Source organism: Phascolarctos cinereus, unplaced genomic scaffold (assembly GCF_003287225.1).
Source record: "Phascolarctos cinereus isolate Bilbo 61053 unplaced genomic scaffold, phaCin_HiC Scaffold_7;HRSCAF=346, whole genome shotgun sequence".
Lineage (NCBI taxonomy): Eukaryota > Metazoa > Chordata > Mammalia > Diprotodontia > Phascolarctidae > Phascolarctos > Phascolarctos cinereus.
Genome location: NW_027556180.1, coordinates 82,937,332 through 82,963,892, shown reverse-complemented (window position 1 = coordinate 82,963,892; position 26,561 = coordinate 82,937,332). Strand labels below are relative to the sequence as shown.

General features: G+C 37.1%; 1 protein-coding gene across 5 annotated transcripts in view; it reads left to right on the top strand.

The window, feature by feature from the left end:
* PARD3B (par-3 family cell polarity regulator beta) overlaps positions 1-26,561 on the top strand; it is a 1,305,457-nt gene that overhangs the window by 176,022 nt on the left and 1,102,874 nt on the right. For 4 of the 5 annotated variants that reach the window (XM_020972847.2, XM_020972849.2, XM_078147494.1 and 1 more), the window contains exon 3: positions 1,507-1,557. The exons of the other annotated variant lie outside the window; for it this stretch is intronic. In XM_020972847.2, the coding sequence (XP_020828506.1) occupies positions 1,507-1,557 (51 nt within the window). The remainder of the gene's footprint in view (positions 1-1,506; positions 1,558-26,561) is intronic. 5 annotated transcript variants of the gene reach the window in all.

Here is a 26,561-nt window from a genome sequence, read left to right as displayed (position 1 = left end):
GGAAAGACTTGAGGCAGAGAGACTGAATATGAGACTCTTAAAATAATTTAGGCAAAAGGTGATGAGATCCTGAAGTAAAGTGGTAGCTATGTGACTGATAAGAGACCAGATGTGAGCAATGTGGAAGTAGAAACAGCAAGATTTGGTTGCTGGCTGTATATACATACATACGCACATACACGCACACACACATATATGTACATACATACACACATACACATCCACTGTATGCATGTGCACACACAGAGTACACATGTGCATATGCACACACAGAGTACCCATGTGCATGTGCACACACACGTGCGCTCATACCACATATATCTGATTGTGTCATCAGGGTTAAAAACTTGAGAAACTGGAAGAACAGTGGTACCTTTTGGCAGAAGCAGGGAATTTTGTAAGGGTGATTGGTTTGAAGAAGATGCCATTGGTTCTGTTTTGGACATGTTGAATTTGTGATGTTTCTGGTACCTCCAGCTTGAAATGTCCAGTAGGAAGCTGGTGACATGGGACTAAAGCTCGGGGGAGAGACTGGAGTTGTTTGGATAGCTCTAAGGACCATCTGCAGAGAGATGATAATTAAACCCATGGAAGCTGATAAAATCCCCAAGAGAAATATTAGAGAAGAAAAGTGGTTCTTGTACAGAGCCATGGGGATCTAGGTCATGTAGCATCCAAGTGTAAAAAAGATTCAACCACAAATCTGGCCTCAGACACTACCTATGTGACCCTAGGCAAGTCACTGAACTTCTGCCAACCCTATTTTCCTCAGCTGTAAGATGGGAATAATAATAGCACATGTTCTCAGGGTTGTTGTGAGGATAAAATAAATTGTTTTTAAAGTGCTTTGCAAACCTTAAAACATTATCTAAATCAATTAGCAAGAGAGACTGAGAAGAAGCCATTTGATAGGCAAGATGCTACAGTGAGGGACTTAGTACTTTTCTCACTAGGCCCCCAATATTCTTAGGCTTTTTTCAGAATGTGAGAAGCTAGGAGAATGCCAGAGATGCATTTTTTCCTCTTTCTACATTTTGTTTTGACATGGCTTTGTGTCTAGGAGTGGGGAAGTGTAAACTCCTTTCCTCCTCGTAGAAATTACAATGTGCCTCTTAACTTCTTTCTCCTTGGCCTCAGGACTTGTTCAGCTACCTTATGATTTCTCTAAACTGTTCAGGACATGCCTGGGATCCTAGCCACTCATGTATAGGATTATTTGGTGGATGCCTTATGTTGCCTTTTGCCATTTGTTGTTGTAATTTTTCATTAACCTATTGTGCCTTTATGTCTTGTTTCTGCAGACTAGATTGTAAACTCTGAGTTTAATGTTATATTCTCCTTGCTGCCTTGCATACAGTAGGCATTTAATATATATTTCTTGATTGACTGATCTTAAAATGTGCCACCTTCTTGATTCCTATTTCCTGGGGAATCTTATTCGATGAGATTTGGCATGCATTTTTTGTGTACACCAGTTTAACAGAATTCCTTTTTTATTACCTAAAGGAACCACATGAAGTTCATTCATTTCTCAGTTGTGAAAGATTGAGCACAAAGGTAGGTAAAAAGATATTTTTATTAAAGACTGATGCTTGTCATTTCTTGTATGTGACAGCTTCTGACTTTAGGGAGCTTACAATCTAATAAGGGAGACCATAAAGCAAACGAATGTGGACAGATAAGCTGTGAACAGTATAAATAAATGATAATTAACACAGAAAAGGCACCAGGATTAAAAAAGATTTGAAAAGGCTTCCTTTAGAAGGTGAGATTTTAGTAGGAATTTGAAGCAAGCCAGGATAGCTGAGAGATAGAGAAGAACACTTAAGAAATATTTATTGACTGCATAATAGTTTACTGTTTTGTCATCAGTTACACTGTTTACCATATGTTTTGTGACTTTATATTTTTGGCTTTAAAAGTTAAATTTTGATTATTATTACTTCTTGGAGGCAGAAATTTTGTTTTATTAACTTTACTAGGAGCTGAAAATTATGCATTGGAAACACATTTTATAATTTCTGCTATTTATAGTAGGTTTGAGAAAGGGGAAGTAATAAAATTTGCTTGAGGATTTCTCTTCAAAAGTAAACCACGTTTTCCTTAAGGACAGTCTAATCACTGTAGTTTACCATTGCAAATTGGCATTTGGATAAATATTTTTTGTAAAATGAAATGCCGGAATGAACATAGTAATACTTAACAATTTTAAATTAGGAATGTTTTGCATTGAAAATATTAGGTTTGGTATAATAGTAAGTATTTAATGATATAATACATTTAAAAATGGAAACTGGTTTGTGCGTTGAATGTAGTAGTAGCCAAAAGAAGATGCAGTGTTCCTGAACAGTGACTGGTTGCTAAGAACCCTCTGTTGCCCTCTAGTGGTACCCACAAATAGCTGGAAACCTACAAAGTGGTTCTTGAACTATCTGAATTTCTACTAACTGTTACTCTAAAATAGAAAATTTTGCTGTATTTTAAAAATAAGACTCAAACTCTAAGAATTGGGCAATAAAATCAGGAATTTAAATTTTGATCAATGGTTGTCTCGTCTAGAAGGTCATTCAAGCAAAGCCAGTGCTTGTTCGTGCTCGTGAATCTTTTGTGAAGTGCTTGAAACGAGCACTTTGGGTTAATAAAACACCCTGGTTTGTTAGATTCCATTCCCCCCCCCAAGGTTTCAGGTTGAATAAATAGTAACTGGTTTTGATGTGAGTATGGCTGTTTTTATTAAGCACGTATTTAAATTTTTTCTGAATTCTTTGGAAGGAAAAGTTGTATTGTGAGGTGCTAAAAAGAGGGATAATTTTTCAAATGTCCTAAGCAAAACAACAACATTTTTAGCAATGCTACCATAAGCAGTCCAAAGCTTCTATTTTAAGCTACAGATTTTAACCAATAATGAAAAAGTAGGGTTTTTTAAAAAATTATTTTTAAAGAATATACATGCAGTGTGGAGTTGGGGCTGCTGCTGTTGGTGTTGGTGAAAGTGAGAACTACAGGGTTTAGAAGTTAGGGGAGTGATAAGTGTGGCAGTCCCTAAGGGTTTCTTTATTAGTCAGGGAAGAATCTGCCTTGCAAACACCTCTGGCGCCTGCTTTAGTTTTTCCACATTGTTATCTACCTCAGCAGCTATTTATAGAATCAGAGTCTGAGAGCTGGAAAGGACCTTAAAGATGATCTAATCTAACCTCCTTTTATACACAGGGAGGAAACTGAGGCCCAGAAATGTTAAGTGACTCCCTGTCTTCAGGGCTATTCTCTCTTGAGTTCCAATCAGGCATCTCTCCAGCTACTTTATGGCTGTTTCCTTTAGGTAGCCCATGTTCCTCCTATTGAATAGTTCTAAAATTAAATTCTCCATTTTATCCTCCTCTGAAGCTACCCTGTTTCTTTTCCACAGACTCAGAATCTTAGTCTTTTCTACTCTTCATTCTCATGTCTAGCTACTCTCACCAAGTTTAATTAATTCACCCTTCAAAACTCTTTTCATATCAGTCCTTTGTTTTCTATTCCCATTTCTACTATGGTAGGTCAGATTAATTATCCTCCTAGACCTAGACTACTGCAATATGAATGGAACTTGTTTTCCTGCCTTTATTTCCCTCATTCTTCAGATTATACTATGACTTGCCCATGATCATGCAACTAATTAGTGGTAGACCTGGTACTTGAGCTCAGGTTTCCTGATGCCTAACTGGACATTTTCCACTACTCTACATTGCTCCTTTTAAAATATTTTACACAAAGTCAGAGCTCAGTAAATATTCGTTGCTTTTATTTTCAGCCAATTAATGCCAGAATCAAAGCAACAACCCAGTCTCCTGTCTTAACCCAGGATTTATTTCACTATGCTTCATTTCCCCCACTATATTACTCTTCTTTCAAAAAGTTTTCTATTAGGAAATGCAGACACATTTTTACCTTAGAGGAACATTTTGACATCCATATTTTTGAGAACATAATATTAAGGGCAAAGAAAAATGAGAAGGCAGTGTTGAGATAAAATAATAACCTAGATAAAAAAGCGTTTAGTATATCACTAATATCAGATTTTCTGTCTGTGATGCCTTTTGAGATTAACATATTTATTAATGTAGTTGGAAAATATTCCATGAAGTAGGTTGTTTAGGGTTTTTCCCCTTTTGTAGCACAAAAATTTCATTAGAGGGTGGAAAGGAAAGATTGTTGATAAAAGTGGGTTATGCCTTAAATTAACTGGGAATTAGATAAGCAAACTACTTTTTTTAAAAAAAGAAGGTATTATTGATGCATTTAAAAAATTTATTTTATTCTGAACTTAAGAAATAAAACAAGCATTTTCATAGCATAGTAGAATAGAAAAAATATGCTTGCATGTGAAACTGCAAATCTATTGTGTGCAACTTTCTATTCCTTTTAAATATACAATAAAATTATCTTTTTTCTTTTTTTTCCCTGCCCCCTTGTCCTAGAGATGTCTACCATTAGACACAAATGTATACATACATGCATACATATATACATACATGTGTGTATGTATATATACATATATGTGTGTGTATATATATATGTGCAAAATCATTCTATACGTACTTTATTACTTCTTTCTCTGGATACAGATAACGTCTTCCTTCATATATCTTTTGCAGTTAGTTTGGGTATTTATAATAGTCAAAATGACAGTCACTTAAAGTTGTTCTTAAAACAATTTTATTGGTACTATATATGTTGTCTTGGTTCTGCTTATTTCTCTCCGTTATCTTGTGCAAATCTATCCATGTTTTTCTGAGATCATCAAGCTCATCATTTCTTATGGCACAGTAGTATTCCATCACAATCATATAACACAACTTGTTCAGCCATCCCCCAGTTGATGGGGAGAGTAGACATACAATTTACAGAAGCAAATAAATATAATAACATTGTATTTGACAAATATAAAGGTTTAAGTTTTTAAAATTAATTTATTTTTAGTTTTCAACATAAGATTTTGAGTTCTAAATTTTCTACTCCTCCCCAAGATGCCATGCAATCTGATATAGGCTATACATGTATATTCATATTAAACATATTTTCACATTAAAGACTTAAGTTTTGGGGATAAGATTTCATTATCTGGTTAAAATTGTTGGAAAAACAGTCTGCCAAAAACTGGGCATAGACCAACATTTTACACCATTTATCAAGATAAGATCAAACTGGATACATGACCTAGTTATAAAGAGATATTACAAGAAAATTTAAAGAACATAGACTATATTACCTGTAAGACTTATGGATAGATGAACAATTTATGAATAAACACAAGACAGAGCAGTGTGAGGTATAAAATGGATAATTTCAGTTACATCAAATTAAAAAGATTTTGTACACATAAAACAAATATTGCCACGATCAGAAAGAAAACAGGAAATTGGGGGAAAATTTTATGGACACATTCTCAGATAAAGGTCTCATATTTCAAATATATAAAGAACTGTGTCAGATCTATGAGAATACAAGTCATTCCCCAATTAAGAAATGATCAAAGGATATGAACAGGCAGTTTTCAGATGAAGAAATCAAAATGATTTATAGTCATATGAAAAAAATGCTTTAAATCATTATTGATAAGAGAAATGCAAATTAAAACAACCTTGAGATATCATTTTATACCTATCAGATTGGCTAAAATTATTGAAAGGGAAAGCAATAGATGTTACAGGGGACATGGAAAAACTGGGACACTAATTCGCTGTTGGTGGGGCTGTGAAATGAGCCAACTGTTTTGGAGACCAATCTCAAATTATGCCCAAGGAATGATTAAACTTCCTATACCCTTTGACCCAGCCATACCATTACTAGGTCTGTTTCCCAAGATGATTAGGCAAAAAAGAAAAGAACCTGTGTTCTAAAATATTTTTAGCAGCTCTCTTTGTGGTGGCAAAGAACTGAATATTGATGCTTTTTTAAACTTTTACTTTCCAATTCCCCTTCTCTTCGTAAAAAAGAAGAACAATTGAGCCAGAAAAAAAAAGAAAAGGGAAAAAATGGTTGTATCCACTGCATTTGACATTGTACATGACAGTCAGCACCAGTCATCATTTCCATCTCACTACTGTTTAGAGCAGGGAAGGGTGTATCATCTTTGGTCTCTGAGTTTAATCTGAGTTCTAACCTCTTTAATATTTTAATTTGTATTGTTATCATGCACATACTGTTCTCTTGACTTTACTTTCTTTGTTCTGCATTAGTTCATATGTATCTTTCTATGTTTCTCTGAATTCCACATATCTATCATTTCTTAGGGAAGCTACTTTATGAAATCTAAGTAACCAATGAACAAACATGGATAGGTAGGGAGCAACAAATTTGGGGTGATTCATTCATAAAAATGAATGTTGTGAATATTCCTGTCATTATAGTTACAAATATAATTTATTAAAATATTAGCCCTTTTACTGTATTCCTTTATCCATATTATTTTAAGGAGTGGAGACCTGAACTCTAGCTGTGCTGACATAATCCTGGGATATAGTCACAAATAATTCCCTTCACATTGTGTCTATACTGTGTTGTATTATGTTGTCATATTGAATAATGGTTCAATTCTGCCAACTCTTCTCTTTCTTGTTAATTTCTGTTAAAGGGATTGGACGTGTTTGGACCATAGATCTATGAAGATCTATGAAGGGAGGGAAGATTGCTAGCAGAGGCACACTTTCTCCTTGCCATCCCTTTGTTCCTCTCCCCATATTCTCAGCCTACATAGATCTGTCTGGCCTCAGGTGGGAAGAACTGCCAGCAGTAGTACCCCTTTCCCTTAACACCTGGATTACTACCTAGACCCCATTGGAGCTGGAGGGGAAGATGCCTGAGGGAGTACTTTGACCTCTCTTCTTTGACTACAGGATGGCTTGGTAGCAAGAATTGACATAACTATTAGATGACCTCTTCACTTGGGTGATCTGGGAGTCACCAGCCTTCCAATGAGATGGAGAAACACTTGGCCTTACCATCCATCCTGACACTATGCTTTCCAGACCCCTGGGCACAGTCATCTGACCTGCTGGTATACCCTAAGGGTCCCTGGACCTTGACATGTATCCCTAAGCTGAACCCTTAGCACTCCTGGACCCTGCTATATGTACTTCAGTGAGCTCTTTTATCCATATACTTTTTCATAGAATTTGAACTCCCTGAGAGCTAGAAATATCTAGTTCTTTCTATTTGTATCCCCAGTACCTGGCACATTCTTTAGCACTTAGTATGAACTTAACAATGTTTTTTTCATTCATCCATTAATTTCCTTCCTCTGAGTTATAATGAACGCATTTTTTTAAAATGACCATTTCAAAGTACTAAATTTCTATTGTGGAAAACTTGAGTCTCTAGGGAGTGTGGGTTTGTAATGGAATAATAGCTAACATTTATATAGTGCTTTAGGTTTGCAAAATGCTTTTCAAATATTATTTCATTTGATCATTATAACAACCCTGGAAGTTCTGAGGCTAGTGTGAACTTAGGTCTTCCCTTCTCCATGTCTAGTCATCTATCCAGTCCTCTGCGTAGCTGCCATTTGGATGAAGGGGAATGAATATGAAAAACTGGGAGCATTTTTGATAGCTATGCTTTTGGGGGAAAAAAACCCAATTAAGTGGGCTAGCCTTCCTTCCCCTAAAATGTCTTCTTTCACTCTGATTTTTAAGCTTCTTTTTTGTGATAATAGGAAATTTGATTAATCACATATTTGTGGTAAGCATCTTTTAAAATTACAAATACCTCTGGGAAGGTTAAGGGACTGAATGAAACAGTCATTTGCATATCAATATGAATTAATTCAGTAATATTGCTTTACCCTTAAACTTTAGCTGAAATCGTAGAAATGTGATTTGCTGGAGGCAGAGCCGAGATGATAGAGTGAAAGCAGTGACTTGCTTGAACTCTCCCCCAAACCCCTCCAAATACCTATAAAAAACGGCTCTTAACAAATTCTAAAGCAGCAGAACCCAAAAAAAGACAGAGTGAAGCAAATTTCCAGCCCAAGACAATCTGGATGATTGATCAGAAAGGTATATCTCGCCATGCGGGTAGAAGAGCGCAGGCTGCAGAGAACCTGGAGCAGGCCTCAGAGGACTGAATTGCAGGCAGCTGTGGCCATTTTCAGACTTCTCAACACATGAACGCCAAAGACAACTTGGAAGGTCAGTGGGAAGTCTGTTTCTTCAGTGAGAGAGGAGCTAGGTCTCAGAACCAGTTCCAGAGCACAGAGCTCGGGCCCTGGGGAGGTAGCTGCATCCTGAGCTTCTGGACCACAGACTGAGGGGGAATCTGGTGGCTGATCAGAGGGGGATTGTAGGGATCTCTTTGCCAGTGCTGAGGCACGAATCTCTTGCTTTGCTCATGCTTGGATCTGGGTCACAGCTCTGGGCGGCAGTCCTGGGGCAAAGAGGAGAGCTGGCGTGGTGGTGGTGGAGCTTGTAGTATCTGTACAGAGAAAACCCTCCTCACAGTTCCAGGACAGAAAGGAGTGCTTGTGGTCACTAATAGACCATAGCACAAGCAAGGAAAGGAGTAAATACCTCACCACTTATAATACCACCTTGCAAGAACTGAAAATTTACAGGTCCCTACAAGTATCTCTGAAAACAGCTGTACAAACCCCCAAAGCTTGGGACAGTACATACTCCACATTGGAAGCAGACTCTTACCTTAACAAAGAGTTTAAAACTCAAGTAATTGGCTGGGATCATGAGCAAGCAGAGCAAAAAAAGTCAACCTATATTATCTTACTTTGGTGAAAAAGAAGATCAAAACATACAACTAGAAGAAGACAACAAAGTCAAAGCTCTTACATACAAAGCCTCCAAGAAAAACATGAATCAGTTCCAGGCCTTGGAAAACCTCAGAAGGGATTTTGAGAAGCAAGTAAGAGAAGTAGAGGAAAAACTAGGAAGAGAAATGAGAATGATGCAAGAAAATCATGAAAAACAAGTCAACAGCCTTGCTAAAGGAGACCCAAAAAAATACTGAAGAAAATAACACCTTAAAAAATAGCCTAACCCAAATGGCAAAAGAGATCCAAAAAGCCAATGAGGACAAGAATGCCCTAAAAAGCAAAATTGGTCAAATGGAAAAGGAAATCCAAAAGATTACTGAAGAAAATAATTCCTTAAAAATTAGAATACAGCAATCAGAAGCTAGTGACTTTATGAGAAATCAAGACACTGTAAAACAAATCCAAAAGAATGAAAAATTAGAAAATAATGTGAAATATCTCATTGGAAAAACAACTGACCTGGAAAAGAGATCCAGGAGAGAGAATTTAAAAATTATTGGACTATCTGAAAGCCATGATCAAAAAAAGAACCTAGACATCATCTTTCAAGAAATTATCAAGGAAAACTGCCCTGATATAGTAGAACCAGAGGGCAAAATAGAAATTGAAAGAGTCTACTGATCTCCTCCTGAAAGAGATCCCCAAAGGAAAACTCCTAGGAATATTGTAGCCAAATTCCAGAGTTTGTTCCCAGGTCAAGAAGAAAATATTACAAGCTGCCAGAAAGAAACAATTCAAGTATTGTGGAAACACAATCAGGATAACACAAGATTTAGCAGCTTCTACATTAAAGGACTGTAGGGCATGGAATATAATATTCCAGAGGGCAAAGGAGATAGAATTACAACCAAGAATCACCTACCCAGCAAAACAGTATAATTCTTAAGGGGAAAAAATGGTCCTTCAGTGAAATAGAGGACTTTCAAGCATTCTTGATGAAAAGACAAGAGCTGAACAGAAAATTTGGCTTTCAAATACAAGACTGAAGTGAAACAGGGAAAGGTAAACAGGAAAGAGAAATGATAAGAGACTTACTAAGGTTGAACTGTTCACATTTCTGCATAGAAAGATGATATTTATAACTCATGAGACCTTTGTCAGTATTAGGGTACTTGGAGGGGGAAAAATTTTATGTATGTATATAGATAGATAGATAGATAGATAGATAGATAGATAGATAGATAGATAGATAGATAGAGGCCACAGGGTGAGTTAAAGATGAAGGGGTGATATCTTTAGAATAAAATTAAGGGATGAGAGAGGATTATACTAGCAGGAAAAGAAAGGGAGAGGTAGAATGGGGTAAATTATCTCACAAAAAAAAACAGAAAAGAAAAGGCTGTTACAGTGGAGGGGAAACAGGGGAAGGTGAGAGGGAATGAGTGAATCTTATTCTCATAGGATTTGAATTAAGGAGGGAATAACATACACATTCAATTAGGTATGGAAATCTGTCTTACCCTACAGGAAAATAGGGGGGAAGGGGACAAGAGAGTAAGGGGATGATAGAGAGGAGGGCAGTGGGTAATCAGAAGGAAATACTTCTGAGGAGAGACAGCGTGAAAAGAAAGAATAGAAATGGGGGGCAGGATAGGATTAAGGGAAATAGAGTTAGTTTTTCACAACATGTCTACTGGAAGTGTTTTGCATAACTGCATGTATAACCTATATGAGTTGCTTGCCTTTTCAGTGAGGGTGGGTGGGGAGGGAGGAAGGGAGAAAATTTGGAACCCAAAGTTTCAAGAACACATGTTTAAAAAAAATTAGTTTTCACATGCAACTGGGAAATAAGAAATACAGGAAATGGGGTACAGAAGTCTATCCTGCCCTACAGGAAAATAGAAGGGGAAGTGGTAAGAGAAGAGGGGGGAGAGATAGAAGAGAGGGCAGACTAGGGGAAGGGGTATTCAGAATGCATGCATCTTGGGGTGGGGGAGGGCGAGATGGGGTGAAAATTTGGAACTCCAAATCTTGTGGAAGTAAATGTTGAAAACTAAAAATAAATAAATTTATATTAAAAAATAAAAATAAAATAACATAAAAAATGTGATTTGCTTTAGAAGTAAGGGACAAATATTAAGAAAGAAAGTAATTAGGATGCTTAATTGAAGAATTAGAGACGAAGTAAGAGGTATCAGCAGGTGTGAGAGAAGGGTAGAGTGGAGGAGAGTGAGAGAGAGAGAGAGAGAGAGAGAGAGAGAGAGAGAGAGAGAGAGAGAGAGTGTGTGACACACACAAAGATATTCTTTGCCTTTTTTTTAAGTCTCCTTATAGCCAGATGTCCATTAGAAATGGTGGAGCAAATTCTTTTTTTGTCTTGTTCCACATAATCTCACTTGTAGAATTTAATTAAAAATAAAAGCATACTTTAGCCCCATTATAAGCAGAATATGATTTAGATGCTAGACTTTGAAGCTAACCATCATTCTTAAAAAAAGTTCCCAGGGGTATAAATGAGTTCCAAGTTTCAAATTAATGGTCAGTTAACTGACAAACTTTGAGAATATAATTTGTTTGTAAATTGTAGATTATAGACAGATTAAATATATTGATCCATTCTAGCTCCCTTAAAATTAATTTTTTTAACAATGCTTAAATTGTACCTTTAAAATTTATCAAAACCTAATTCCTACAATAACTTGTCCTTCATCAAATTGAGAGTTATTAGTGAGCATTGGAGAAGACTACTTAACTTTCTGCTCACTTTTTTCTTTCTTTCCTTCTAGATTTGAAAGATCAAGTTGCATCCCTTTACCAGTGTAGGAGAAAGCTTCCCAGAGAAGACCTTAATCAGAGCTGTAAATGTAAAACTTATTCAGATATCCTTGTTAACCTTACTTAACCTCCAACTGGGAAATAAAAGAAATAACATACATTTATTCAGTACCTAACATTTAATAGGACAGAATGACCTGGAAAAAAGATGATTTGAAATTGCCTAAACACATACACATACATACCCCGAAATATTTAGTTTCATAGAAAGAAAATGAATCACATTGTCTCAGAATTTTAAAAGAATTTGTTCTTGGATCTGTAGATTTAAGATTCTGTACCGTGTAGTTTTTAATATGGATTCCCAGTTTTCTTATGTTTGAAGGAAGTAGGATGTTTTGTCTAGAAAAGAGATGTATCATGGGACCAGATAGGGAAGTTCAAGAATTTGATGGGCTATATTAGGGAAGATTATATATCTTTAGCATTATTCCCCAGAACAACAACAACAACAAGTAGTAATGGGTACAAAGCAAGCTTCTGGCACAATCAGTAACTCTTCATAAATAGAGTTATGCAGCAGAACTACCCAACAGTGGGTAAGACCTAACCAATAAACTTCATTTGTCACAGTGAGTTTCTGTGGGCATCATTTAAGCAAAGATTAAATGACTACTTCTCATGTCTTAGAAGCACTTCTGCATAAAATAGGGAGATGAGCTAATCTATAAAGTTCCTTCCAACCTAAAATACTATGATACTACTACACTGAGGCTGAAGAATAAAGTCAATTGAGTATAGGTCATTTTTGGTCTTCTTCCTGTGATTATCTGTAATTCTCATTTGATTGGAAAGAATCTTCTCTACCCTCTTAATTTCTCTAAGTAATGGGGCAGACTTAATAACTAACCTTTAATGTCAACATTCCCATGAAGCCTGCTTGTAAGGATTTGTTAGACCACGTTGCTTCTTCCTCTCAGGTTTTATGAGTTTTGTATACAGGAATCCAAATTTCTGGACTTTACAGCTTTAGCTTTGAAATGTGATTTAAAAGGTGAACTTTGCCTTCAAAGAATTCTTCATTTAGCCATACTTATTTTTTTAAAAACTCTGTTTTTTTCCTCTGTTACTACAAGTTTTACTTGCTTATTCTATAGAAGTAATTACTAATGGGTTTTAGTTTGGTAGGCGTTATAAAAAAATTATAGAAGTTCTCAGCCATTGCAGATAGTTAAAAGAAAATTCTAGTATATGGATAAATGTGTAATCCCTCAGACAAACAAACTGCAGAAAGGTTAATATTCTGGGAATTATCTCATTGTATGTATTTATTTATTTACTTCTTTTCAAGCTCCAAAGGAACACGTGAAGCTACTCTTGGAACTCTTGATTGTTCTCAGACTTGACACACTTTGGATATGTTTGCTAAAAGATACCACTTTGACAGTTTGCTCAAGAGCTTGTCGCTGAATCTGGGAGTAGACATTAGGGAATGGATATGCAACGCAAGTCAGATTAGTTTAAGAAATTTCTTTGCACGGAGAAATAGTAACTTGATAAACAGGGCTGCATTGTTATTGGTGGCCAACAACCATTAGCACTTCCTTCTAGGAGATAATTAAAGGTCCTAGAGTTTTTGTACAGCTCATGCTTTTGAAGTTTTCTTAACTCCTTTTGAAGGACAGATATTACCATGCTCAATGTGACACTGACCAAGATAAGGGAGCTATAAAATAATCCAAGAATGTTAGTGCTGGAAGAGACTTTGGCCACATGTAGATATACATACACATATAATATACACATATCTACATATACATGTATATATGCAGAATTATATATGATAATTATGTATGTATATATATGTGTATATGTATTTGTATGGCAGATCCAAGGCTTGAACTGAGGTGTTCTGATTACCTTTTTTTTACATTTTACATTTGCCTCCTCCTGGTTCTTGATGCCCCCCTCTCCTCCTTTTCCCCCCCTAAGCTGTGGGAAATGCTTCTGAAAGTCCTTCCTATTGCTGCTATTGTAATCCTATGCCTCCATCTCTCATTCCCATGGTGTGGTAGATAAATGATTTTCTTCCTGGAACCAAAATAGCGATTCCCTCCTCTTCTGCCTTCACTCCCTTCCCCCCTCTATTTCAAGAGGCACTCAGAACTCTCAAACTTAGGCATTGAGAGAATTTGATTCAATACTGGTAATACTTTTTACTTCTGCATTATCTAAAGTGAATATTGAAGTCCTTTACAGGCATTTTGTCATTTTAATCCTGACATTCATTCTTGTGAGCTAGATAGGTAGCAGGTAAAATCCAAGCTCTATAAGCTAGTTGGAGAATATACCTGACATAAACCAGAATGATTATTTAGTGTATTTAATGGATATAAAAAATTTGAGGCTTTAGTGACACAGGGATTCTCAAGGATTTGTAGGAGCCCAGAGCTAGTGTAGGAAAAAGGTATGTTATTAGTTGGAGAAAAGCAATTTGCAGATTCTGAGCTGCTAAAGACTGGAAAAATATTATCACAAAATGTCAAAAAACAATCAGTAAAGAATATAATGAATAAGGAAATGATGGAAACATATGAAAGGCATTTTAGCATTTTTAAAAATTCTAGAGAGACCTCCTGTCTGAGATATATTAATTGCTTAAGTTGCCGCTTTCTCCAAAAGAAACTTCCATTGTAAAAAAGCTAAGTATTTAACTGTAGTGGTTGAACATAATGTATTTAAATATTCTACACTTAATAGAAACTTTTGCCTGAGATAATCTTGTGCTCCTATAATACATTCAAGTGTGGAGGAAAATTTCCTTGTGGCTAAGTTCATTATAAACTTTGGTTTCCTATGGATATATATATATATATATATATATATATATATATATATATATATATATATATATATATATATATATACATATATATATATGTATACACACACACACACACACACACACACATACATACATACATACACTGATAAAATAAAAAAAATCAGGTTAACATGTTCTGAGGTAATGTAGTTTGAGATTTATTTGTATTTTATGCTAATTTGATATTTGGAGTTAGAATTCAAACAAAAGAGAAATGTTATCTAAAGGAGACTTGTCAGTTATGGCTTTAGTGCCTTTTAGAAAGGCAGAAGCTAAAAATTCATGTCTGTAGTGAATATTCATGTAAGTCTCTATGTCCCATAGCTGCCTATTTTGACATAAGGAAAACTTTCCTAATAATTAGAATTGTCCAAAAAATGGAAGGACTGGCAGTGATGATTGATTCCCCATCGCCAGAGGTCTTTTCTTTTTTTAAAATTAATTAATTAATTTCTGTTGCATTTTAAGTTGTGAATTGTCTACTTCCCAACCTTGCACTAGAGAAGGCTGCCATTTCACACGTACACATACACACACCTCTGTGTATCTATGTATGTCTGTATCTATCTAAAAGCATGTTATACATGCTTTTATTTGTCACTTCTCTCTCTGGAGGGAGATAGCATCTACCTTCATAGGTCCTTTGTAGTTGATTTAAATATGTATAATACTCTGAGTAGCTTAGTCATTTACAGTTACTCTTCAAACAATATTGCTGTTGCTGTATACAACATTCACTTGGTTCTGCTCATTTCACTCTTCATTATTTCATGTAAGTTTTTTCCATGTTTTTATAAAATCAACCTACTTTCCATCATAATCATATACCAACAGGTTGTTTAACCATTCCCCAACTGATGGGCATCCCTTCAATTTCCACTTCTTTGTCACCACATATGGGTTCTTTTAATTTTTCCCTGATGATGTTGGGAAACACCAAAAGTCTTAAAGCAGATGCTATTTGACTACTAGTCAGGGATATTTGAGAGGGTATAGTTTGGACTCTAACTGCTGAGGTCCACTGTGACTCTTGGGTTCTGTGATTCTAGTTTGGGATTTATGAAGCTGAAGTATGGTTGAGTGTGTCCAATGCTGGACTGGGAATCAGAAGACATAAATTCTCATTTGTGTTACCACAGTCTCATTGGGTGACCTTGGGCAAGTTTTGTTTTATTTTCAGGCTTCTTTTCACTCATCTGTAAAAAAGGTTTGAACTTGGTGATCTCTGTGGTCCCTTCTAGGCCTAAAACTCACGTTACTTTTTGGGAAAACCATATAATCTTTTAGGACCTCAGCTCCTTGTCCTCCTCCTTTTTGATAAAATCAGGGGCAGGATAGGGATGATAGATTAGATTATACCTAAACTCTAAAGTTTTATTATTCATTGAAAATATTCCTAACTGCAGTTGGTGAAGGCCTGATGTCAGAGAAAAATAAAAGCACAGATTTATCATGCAAAAGCTATAGTTCCTTCCAGTCAAGGTAGAACAGTTTTCATTTTTATAAGTAAGTATAACTTTATCTGAAACGTGTAAAGCACTGTACTGCGATACCATGTATTCATCCTGCTGTTAGTGTGGTTTTATACCAAACAAGTAACATTTAGATTTTTTTTTTAAAGTGAGAGTTCTCCCATATAAGGAGAAGAATGCAGTTCAGGGCTGAGTTTTTGATGTACAATCTTTTATTATGACATCTAGCTGATTAATACCTCAGCAAAATCATTGTTTTAACATATCTCCTTTCACTGCCCATTAGATCTGTAGCTGCAAGCATGCATGAAAACTGGCATGGGCTTTGTGCTCCTCACAATTTACATTGGGCAGCTGCCAGCATCATTGTAGTCAGGGTTTGGAAAGTATAGAGTGAATGTCTTATTTTAAGAACTACTCTTCTAAGACCAAGTAGTTTTTAACATTTTATTTTCTTGTTGTTCTTGAGGCTGGCATATGGTTTTCTGTCATCATAGCTAGGAATTTTTAGAATGACAAAAGTGGGTAGATTTGTACTATTGAACTTTGAGTAGTTTCATGCTATTTTTCTGCAGTGTAATGTTGTAACAACAGTCTGTGTTTGCCTGCCGGCCAAAAGCATCCTGGTTTTCCTTTGTGCTTGACTTGACAGTACATATGTGTGTATGCACGCATGTTTCAAAAACAACACATGTTTATTCTGTCAGGGATCTTTGTAAAATTCTAGAGTTGGAAGGGTTCTTAGAGGTCATCCTATTTAAGCCTCTTATTTTGTGTATGAGGAAACTGGAGCCAGAGAGAAACAACTATTTGTGGCCATAAAGAGAAGCAGCTTTTGAACTTGGGTTTCTTGATACCACATCTAGCACTCTTTACATACTCTTTACTAGCTCTTAGAGGGAATGTAGGTAAATAGTAGTTAGAGTTGGCTTAAAAATAAAAGTTTTGACCTTGAAGTAGGTAAATGAAGGTATGAAAGACAAACTTAGATATCTTGAAGAAAAAACCCAGGATGACTACATGTTGGTTATGTTGCAGAGTGGATTTTTGTTCAAGAGTAGGTTAGATTAGGGGTGGAGCCAAGATGACACAATACAGGCAGCAACCCATTTGAACTCTCCCAACATTCCCCTCCAACAACTTTAAAATAAGTCCTCATATCAAATTTTGGAGCAGAAGAGCCAGCCAAAGGTCAAGGTGAGACATTTTTCCAGCCTAAGAAAACTTAGGAGCTCAGCAGGAGAAGTTTGTGGTCTTTGTTAGAAGCCTGTCTGGAGCCCACAGATATGGTGGCAACCATAGTGACTGCCACTGCAGCAGCAGCAGCTTTGGGAGCTCTCAGTCCAGAGGCAGTGAGGGGGTCAGACAACTGGTCAGAAAGAGATTACAGGGGACCATTTGCTGGCACTGATTAGCAGCTATTGTATATATGAAGTTCTGGGTTGCAGTTCCAGGGCAGAGGGAAGTGTTGGGGGTTGGTCACAAGGGAGCAGGGGACCTGGTAACAGTTTCAAGACAAAGAGGAGTACTAGTCCTTGTAACTGCAGAGGACCAGGAGCCCTTTCTTAATAAAGACCAGAGCACACACCACAAAAGCATTGACCACACTTCTCCTCACATTATACCATGTTGGAAGCGCTGAAAACTTGCAGACCACTAAAACTAGCTCTGAAAACACCAGCATGAAAAAGCCTAAAGAATGGGACAGTGCCCCCAACCTCCAGGTTAGTGGAGTCCGACTTTAACATAAAGTTTAAAGTCAAGAATTAGGCTGAAAAACACGAGCAAACAACAAAAAAACTTGAGCATTGAAATCTGCTATTGTGGGAGGGAAGAACAAGACAAAAACTCAGATAAAAAAAGGGGAAAAAATGTGAAAACAGCTACAAACAAAACCTCTTCTTTGAGGCTTTTTTCTTTAAATGCCAATTGGACTCAAGTCCAACAAGAATTCCTAGAAGAGTTAAAGAAAAAGAAGAGGAAAAATTGGGAAAAGAAATGAGAGTGATACAAGAAAATTATGAAAAGAGAATTAACAGCTTGGTAAAAGAGAAACACAAAATACTGAAAAACAAACCCCAACATAAAAATAGAGTTGGCCTAATGAAAAAAAAAAGACAAAAATTCACTGAAGAAAAGACCTCTTTAAAAAGCAGAATTGGCCACATGGAAATGGAAGTACAAAAATTCGCTGAAGAAAATCATTCCTTAAACATTAGAATTGGGCAAGTGGAAGCTAATGACTCCATGAGACATCAAGAAACAAAGTCAAAACAATGAAAAAGTAGAAGAAAATATGAAATATGTTATTAGAAAAACAACTGACCTTGAAAAGGGATCGAAAAGAGATGATTTAAAAGTTATCAGACTCCCTGAAAGCTGGGATCAAGAAAAGAACCTAGATATCATATTTCAAGAAGTTATCAAGTAAAACTGCCCCAGTTTCTTAGATCCAGAGGGTAAAATAGAAATTAAAAGAATATACCGATCATCTCCTGAAAGAGATCCCCAAATGAAAACTCTCAGGAATAATTCCAAATTTCAGAGCTCCCAGGTCAAAGAAAAATACTTCAAGTGTCCAGAAAGAAACAGTTCTAATATTGTGAAGCCACAGTCAGGATCACACAAGATTTAGCAGCTTCCACATTAAAGGACCTGTGAAGGCTTGGCCTATGATATTATTGGAGGGCAAAGGAGCTAGAATTAAAACCAAGAAAAATAGACCCAGTAAAACAGTGCTTCAGGGGAAAATGGGTATTTAATGAAGTAGAGGAATATTCAAGAATTCCTGATGAAAAGACTAGAGCTGAATAGAAAATTTGACATTCAAACACAAGACTCAAGATAAACACAGAGAGGTAAACACAAAAGAGTAATCAGAAGGATCTCAATAAAGTTAAAATCTTTACATTACTACAAGGGGACATTATACATGTAATGCCTAAAAACTTTATCATTATTAGGCCAGTTGAAAGAAGTTTACATAGATAAAGGGCATAGGTGTGAGTTGGTTATGCTAGAATGATCTCAAAAAAAAAATGAAGGGGTGAGAAAGGATACACTGGGATAAGGGAAAAAGGAGAGAGAGAAGGAAAATATTTCTCACGTAAAAGAGGCACACAAGAATTTTACAACATAGGGGAAAATGTGGGGGCAGCAGGCAATGTTTGAGCCTCACTCTCATCAGAATTGGTTCAAAAAGGGAAGAATACACACACACACACACACACACACACACACACACACACAAACTTACTCAATAGCGAAATAGGAGGGGGAGGGACTAAAAGATGGGGAAGATGATAAAAGGAATGACAGATTAAGGATGTCAGTGGTTAGAAGCAAAATAGACTTTTTTTGATATAAATTTATTAATTTTAGTTTTCAACATTTACTTCCACAAAATTTGGAGTTCCAAATTTTCACCCCATCTCACCTCTTCCCCCACCCCAAGGTGACATGCATTCTGAATAACCCTTCCCCTAGTCTGCCCTCTCTTCTATCTCTCTCCCTCCTTCTCTTATCCCCTTCCCCTTCTATTTTCCTGAGGGGCAGGATAGAATTCTGTACCTCATTTCCTGTATTTCTTATTTCCCAGTTGCATGTGAAAACTTTTTTTTTAAACATGTGTTTTTAAAACTTTGGGTTCCAAATTTTCTCCCTTCCAATCTCCCCATCCACCCTCATTGAAAAGGTAAGCAACTCGATATAGGTTATACACCTGCAGCTATGCAAAACACTTCCATAGTAGATGTGTTGTGAAAAACTAACTCTATGTCTCTTAATCCTATCCTGCCCCCCCCACCATTTATTCTGTTCTTTCTTTTGACCCTGTCTCTCCTCAGAAGTATTTCCTTCTGATTACCCCCTTTCCCAATCTGCCCTCCTCTCTGTCATCCCCCTGCTCTCTTGTACCCTTTTCCCCCTATTTTCTGTAGGGTAAGACAGATTTCCATACCCAATTGAATGTGTATGTTATTCCCTCCTTAATCCAAATCCTATGAGAATAAGATTCACTCATTCCCTCTCACCTTCCCCTGTTTCCCCTCCACTGTAAGAGCCTTTTCTTTTCTGTTTTTTTTTGTGAGATAATTTACCCCATTCTACCTCTCCCTTTCTTCTTTTCCTAGTATAATCTTCTCACATCCCTTAATTTTATTCTCCAGATATGACCCCTTAATCTTCAACTCACCCTGTGCCCTCTCTCGCGCGCTCTCTCTCTCTCTCTCCACGTACATAAAATTTTTCCCCCTCCAAGTACCCTAATACTGACAAAGGTCTCATGAGTTATAAATATCATCTTTCTATGCAGAAATGTGAACAGTTCAACCTTAGTAAGTCTCTTATCATTTCTCTTTCCTGTTTACCTTTCCCTGTTTCACTTCAGTCTTGTATTTGAAAGCCAAATTTTCTGTTCAGCTCTTGTCTTTTCATCAAGAATGCTTGAAAGTCCTCTATTTCACTGAAGGACCATTTTTTCCCCTTAAGAATTATACTGTTTTGCTGGGTAGGTGATTCTTGGTTGTAATTCTATCTCCTTTGCCCTCTGGAATATTATATTCCATGCCCCACAGTCCTTTAATGTAGAAGCTGCTAAATCTTGTGTTATCCTGATTGTGTTTCCACAATACTTGAATTGTTTCTTTCTGGCAGCTTGTAATATTTTCTCCTTGACCTGGGAACTCTGGAATTTGGCTACAATATTCCTAGGAGTTTTCCTTTGGGGATCTCTTTCAGGAGGAGATCAGTGGATTCTTTCAATTTCTATTTTGCCCTCTGGTTCTACTATATCAGGGCAGTTTTCCTTGATAATTTCTTGAAAGATGATGTCTAGGTTCTTTTTTTGATCATGGCTTTCAGATAGTCCAATAATTTTTAAATTCTCTCTCCTGGATCTCTTTTCCAGGTCAGTTGTTTTTCCAATGAGATATTTCACATTATTTTCTAATTTTTCATTCTTTTGGATTTGTTTTACAGTGTCTTGATTTCTCATAAAGTCACTAGCTTCCAATTGCTGTATTCTAATTTTTAAGGAAGTATTTTCTTCAGTAATCTTTTGGACTTCCTTTTCCATTTGGCCAATTTTGCTTTTTAGGGCATTCTTCTCCTCATTGGCTTTTTGGACCTCTTTTGCCATTTGGGTTAGGCTATTTTTTAAGGTGTTATTTTCTTCAGTATTTTTTTGGGTCTCCTTTAGCAAGCTGTTGACTTGTTTTTCATGATTTTCTTGCATCATTCTCATTTCTCTTCCTAGTTTTTCCTCTGCTTCTCTTACTTGCTTCTTACCCTTTTGAGGTCTTCCAAGGTCTGGGACTGACTCATGTCTTTCTTGGAGGCTTTGTATGTAAGAGCTTTGACTTTGTTGTCTTCTTCTAGTTGTATTTGATCTTCTTTTTCACCAAAGTAAGATAATATAGTTGATTCTTTTTTGCTGCTTGCTCATGATCCCAGCCAATTACTTGAGTTTTAAGCTCTTTGTTAAGGTAAGAGTCTGCTTCCAATGTGGAGAATGTACTGTCCCAAGCTTTGGGGGTTTGTACAGCTGTTTTCAGAGATACTTGTAGGGACCTGTAAATTTTCAGTTCTTGCAAAGTGGTATTATAAGTGGTGAGGTATTTACTCCTTTCCTTGCTTGTGCTCTGGTCTGTTAGTGACCACAAGCACTCCTTTCTGTCCTGGAACTGGGAAGAAGGTTTCCTCTGCACTGCCACTACAAGCTCCACGCCAGCTCTCCTCTTTGCCCCAGGACTGCCGCCCAGAGCTGTGACCCAGATCCGAGCATGGGCAAAGCAAGAGATTCGTGCCTCAGCACTGGCAAAGAGATCCCTACAATCCCCCTCTGATCAGCCACTGGATTCCCCCTCAGTCTGTGGGCTGGAAGCTCAGGGAGCAGCCACTGCCCTGGGGCCTGAGCTCTGCACTATGTGTTTTGGAGCTGGCTCTGACCTAGCTTCTCTCTCACTGCAGAAACAGACTTTTCCCACTGAGCTTCTAAATTGTCTTTGGTGTTTGTTGGTTGAGAGGTCTGGAAGCTACCACAGCTGCCCAAGATTCAGTTCTCTGAGGCCTGCTCCAGATTCCCTGGGGCCTGTGTGCCCATGCCACACTGCGCTCCTCTACCCGCCCATCGCCATACATCTTTCTGGTCAACCATCCAGGTTGTCTTGGGCTGGAAGTTTGCCTCACTCTCTCTTTTTATGGATTCTTTTGCTTTAGAATTACTTTAGAGCCATTTTTTATAGGTATTTGGAGGGGTTTGGGGAAGAGCTCAAGCAAGTCACTGCTTTCAATTCGCCATCTTGGCTCTGCCCCAAAGTGAAAAGTCCAAAATAGACATTTGAGGAGGGACAGAATAAAAAGAGAGAGAGAAGGATATACAGAAGAAAATAGAATGGAAGGAAAAACAGTTAATAGTCATAAATATGAATGTGAATGGAACGAGCTCGCCTATAAAATAGTAGCAGATAGTAAAATGGATTAGAAACCATAATCCAACAATATGTTGTTTACAAGACACACACGAAAAACAGAAAGACACATGCACAGTTAAAATAAAGGTTTGGAGCAGCACCTAGAATGCTTCAGCTAAACAGCAATAGCAACAACAAAGGCAGGGTTAGCTATCATTTCAGACAAAGCAAAAGCAAAAATAGACCTAATTAAAAGGGATAATCAGGGAAACTACATTTTATAAAAAGTACCATAGACAACGAAGTAACATAACATTTTTACTGCAAGTCTGTCTAATAAAGGCCTCATTTCTCAAATACAGAGTAGAAAACTGAGTCAAATTTATAAAAATAAGAGCCGTTCTCCAATTGATAAATGGTAAAAGGATATATAAACAAGTAGCTCTCAGAAAAATAAATCAAAGCTGTCTATTCTTATATGAAAAATACTATAAATAACCATTAGAGAAAGGCAAAATGAAACAATTCTGAGGCACTACCTGGCACCTATCAGAAATCACAAATTCTGGAAGGGATGAAGAAAAATGAGGACATTAATGTATTGTTGGTGGGGTAGTGAAGTGGTCCAATTATTCTAGAGACACTTTGGAACTAGGCTTAAAGGACAATAAAATACCTACCCTTTGACTGAGCAATACTACTACTAGGTCTCTATCCCAAAGAGATAAAAAAAGTAGGAAAAGGACTTATATGTACAAATATATTTATGGCAGGTCTTTTTGTCGTGGCAAAGAATTGGAAATTGAGGAGAGATGCTTCTCAGTTAAGGAATGGATGAACAAGTAGTACCACATTATAGTGACAGAGAACTCTTGTGCTATAAGAAATGATGAGGGGAGTAGTTTCATAAAAATATGGTGAGATCTGTATGAATTGATGCAAAGTAAAGTAAGAAGAACAGGGAGATCATTGTGCACAGAACAGCAATGTCATAATGATGGTCACCTGTAAAAGACTCTGTAACTTTGAGTAATACAAAGACTGGTGATGAAAAAATGCTATTCACCTCCAGAGAGAACTGATAAACTCTGTGTGTAAATTGAATTACAGTTTTGCATGATTTCCTGTGTATAACTGATATCATATTGTTTACTTCTTAGTGAGTGGGAAAGGGAATAAGGAGGGAGAGAATTTGGACCTCAAAAATGAAAACAAAGTTAAAAATTAAAAATAAAAAGAATAAAGCTAACAAGAAAAAAAAGTGTCAGACTAGATGACCTTTGAGGGCCTTTCCAAGCCTGAAAGCCTGCAATTATATAAAGTTCCCAATTTATCATCTTGTAAAATTATTTTATATATAAATTTAGCAGTCACATAATTGATAGTGCACAATTATCATTGCTATATGATGAAATCCTATATGAGAAGCACAGAGGTAGCCTTGGGATCTTGGGCTTAAGTCCTGTCTCTGACATGTACTACACAGGTAATTCTGAAAAAGTCACTTTACATTTTAGTGCTTCCAGCAGCTTTCCAAATTTTACTCATCGCCTAACTGATGAAATTATAAGTCTAGTCCTTCTGCTTCCAAATGAAAAAAGAACCTCAACCACAGATAAAGTATAGTTGGCATTTTAAATTCAGAAACAATTCTAATACTCTCTCTCCAAGTGACCTTGTCTTCCTTTTGAAAATATTTTCTATATACCTCTAAGAGTGTGTGTATGTGTGTGTGGGGGGCAGTTAGATAGCATACTGGGTAGAATACTGACCCTGCAGTCAGGAAGACTAATCTTGGGTTCAAATCCTGCCTCAGCCATGTGACCCTGAGCTAGTCACTTAACCCTGTTTGCTTCAGTTTCTTCACCTATAAAATGTGCTGGAGAAGGAAATGTCAAATCATTCAATATCTGCTGAGAAAACCCCAAATGGGGTCAGGAAGAGTCAGAGAAGGCTGAAACAACAATAAAAACAACTGTGGGTTTGTTGTGTTCTTTGAGGACAAGGACTGTTCACTTTTGTCTTTGAATCTCCATCTTTTAGCAGAGTTCCTCGCACATAGTAGGATTTCAATGAATACTTTTTGATTGATTCCTACATTGGAGATAGTTATCAGTTCTCCCATAGAGTTAACATCATTCTTGAAAATGAACAAAAGGGACTTTCTGCCTCCAGGAGCCAAGATGGTGAAGTGAAAAGGTATTCACTCTCACCCCTATCAACCTCTGAAAACCCAGAAAATATCACCCCAGAAAAAAATCCTGGAACAGCTGAACTACAAGAAGGACAGGGAGCAGCAGTGAAGAAGCCCGGTAAACGCATCTCCCAGTGCCTCAGCAAAAATAAGGGAGGCAGAACTGAAAGGAGGGGAAGAAAGCAACCTAAAGGCTTCCTAAAGCCCCGGCCTTGCTGCTTCCAGCCCAATGCCAGGTGAGCTATCAGAGCCCTGCAGCCTCCAATTGTGAAGAAATCCTGATGCCCAGGTGGTAGAACAGGCAAACACTAACACCTCGATGTCCAAGTGCCTCAGTGAGGGTGGGGAGGAACCGGTGGAAACCAGGTCAGAAAACCACCAGGTGCCTTGGCACTGTACCATAAAGGCATCACCCAGTGCATTAGCAGAAACGAGGGAGACAACACTGCAGGGAGCCCCAGGCAGATAAACACCCTGCAGCACCCATCTAAAAGGAGCTGAAGAAAGCTAAAGGAAAGGAAAAGCAGGCAACCTAGAATTGCCTGAAAGTTCCAGCCTTGCTGATTCCAGCCCAACATGAGGTAAGCTGCCAGAAACCTACAGCCTCCAATTGCCAACAGAAGAGACCCCAGCACACAAGGCCAGTGACCAAGACCTAGGCTCCCAACACAAGCAGCTTGGGTCAGTGCCCTCTGTTCCCCCAGCAGGAGATCTCAATCTCTTTAAAGGCCAGAGAATAAAGAAACACCATGAGTAAAAAGAAATGTACCATAGATTCATATTATGAGAAGAGTGAAGATCAAGAGAGAAATTCTGAAGAGGACAACATTGTCAACAAACCCACATCTGCAACAACAAAAAGGAATATGAACTAGTCTGAAGCCCAAAAAGCCTTCTTAGAAGAGCTCAAGAAGGATTTTAATGGTCAAATGAAAGAGGTAGAAGAGTCCTTCAAAAATACAATTGGCCAATTGGAAAAAACATACACTGAAGCAAACAAGTCCCTAAAAACCACAGTTGGCCAATTGAAGAAGGAAGTACAAAAATTAACAGAAGAGTACACTGAAGAAAACAAGTCCATAAAAAACACAATTGGCCAATTGAAGAAGGAAGTACAAAAACTAACAGAAGAAAACAATCTGTTAAAAACTAGAATTGGACAAATGGAAACTAATATCTCTATGAGAGAGCAAGAATCAGTCAAAGAGAAACAAAAAAATGAAAAAAATAAATGAAAGTGTAAAATACCTCATTGGTAAAATAACCGATCAGAAAAATCGATTCAGGAGAGACAATTTAAAAATTATTGGACTGCCTGAAAATCATGATGAAAAAAAGAGCTTGGACAGTATCTTTCATGAAATCATAAAGGAAAACTGCCTGGAAGTCCTAGAACCAGAAGGGAAAATAACCACCTGAAAGAGATCCCAATGATAATGCTAAGGAATATAATAGCAGAATTTTAAAATTACTAGATGAAAGAGAAGGTGCTGCATGTAGCCAGAAAGAAACAATTGAAATATCATAGAACCACAGTCAGGATTACAGAGGACCTTGCAGCTTCTGCATTAAAAGACCACAGGGCGTGGAACATGATTTTCCGTAAGGCAAAGATGCTTGGAATACAGCCAAGGATCAATTACACAGCAAAAATGAGCATCATTTTTCAAGGGAGGAGATGGAAATTCAATGAAATAGGGGACTTCCAAACTTTCCTGATAAAAAGACCAGAGCTCAACAAAAAAATTGATTTTCAAGTACAGGACTCAAGAAGGACATAAAAAGGTAAATGGGACAGAAAGATACAATATGTTGTTAATGGGGGGGGGGCGCGGCTGTTTAAACCCCTGCAAGGGAATATAAGACTTGCAACCCTTGAGAACTGTATTGTTATTACACCATGTTAAAGGAGTATACATAATGAGGGTGGATATTAGTTGACTTTGATGTAAAAAAAAATGTAATTAAGTTGGTTAAATGGATCCAAATAAGTGGATTAATCTGATCTTAGAACATGTACTGAGAAAGGAGGAGACTGACAAGGGTAAATTACATTACAGGAAAAGACACAAAATCCTATTAC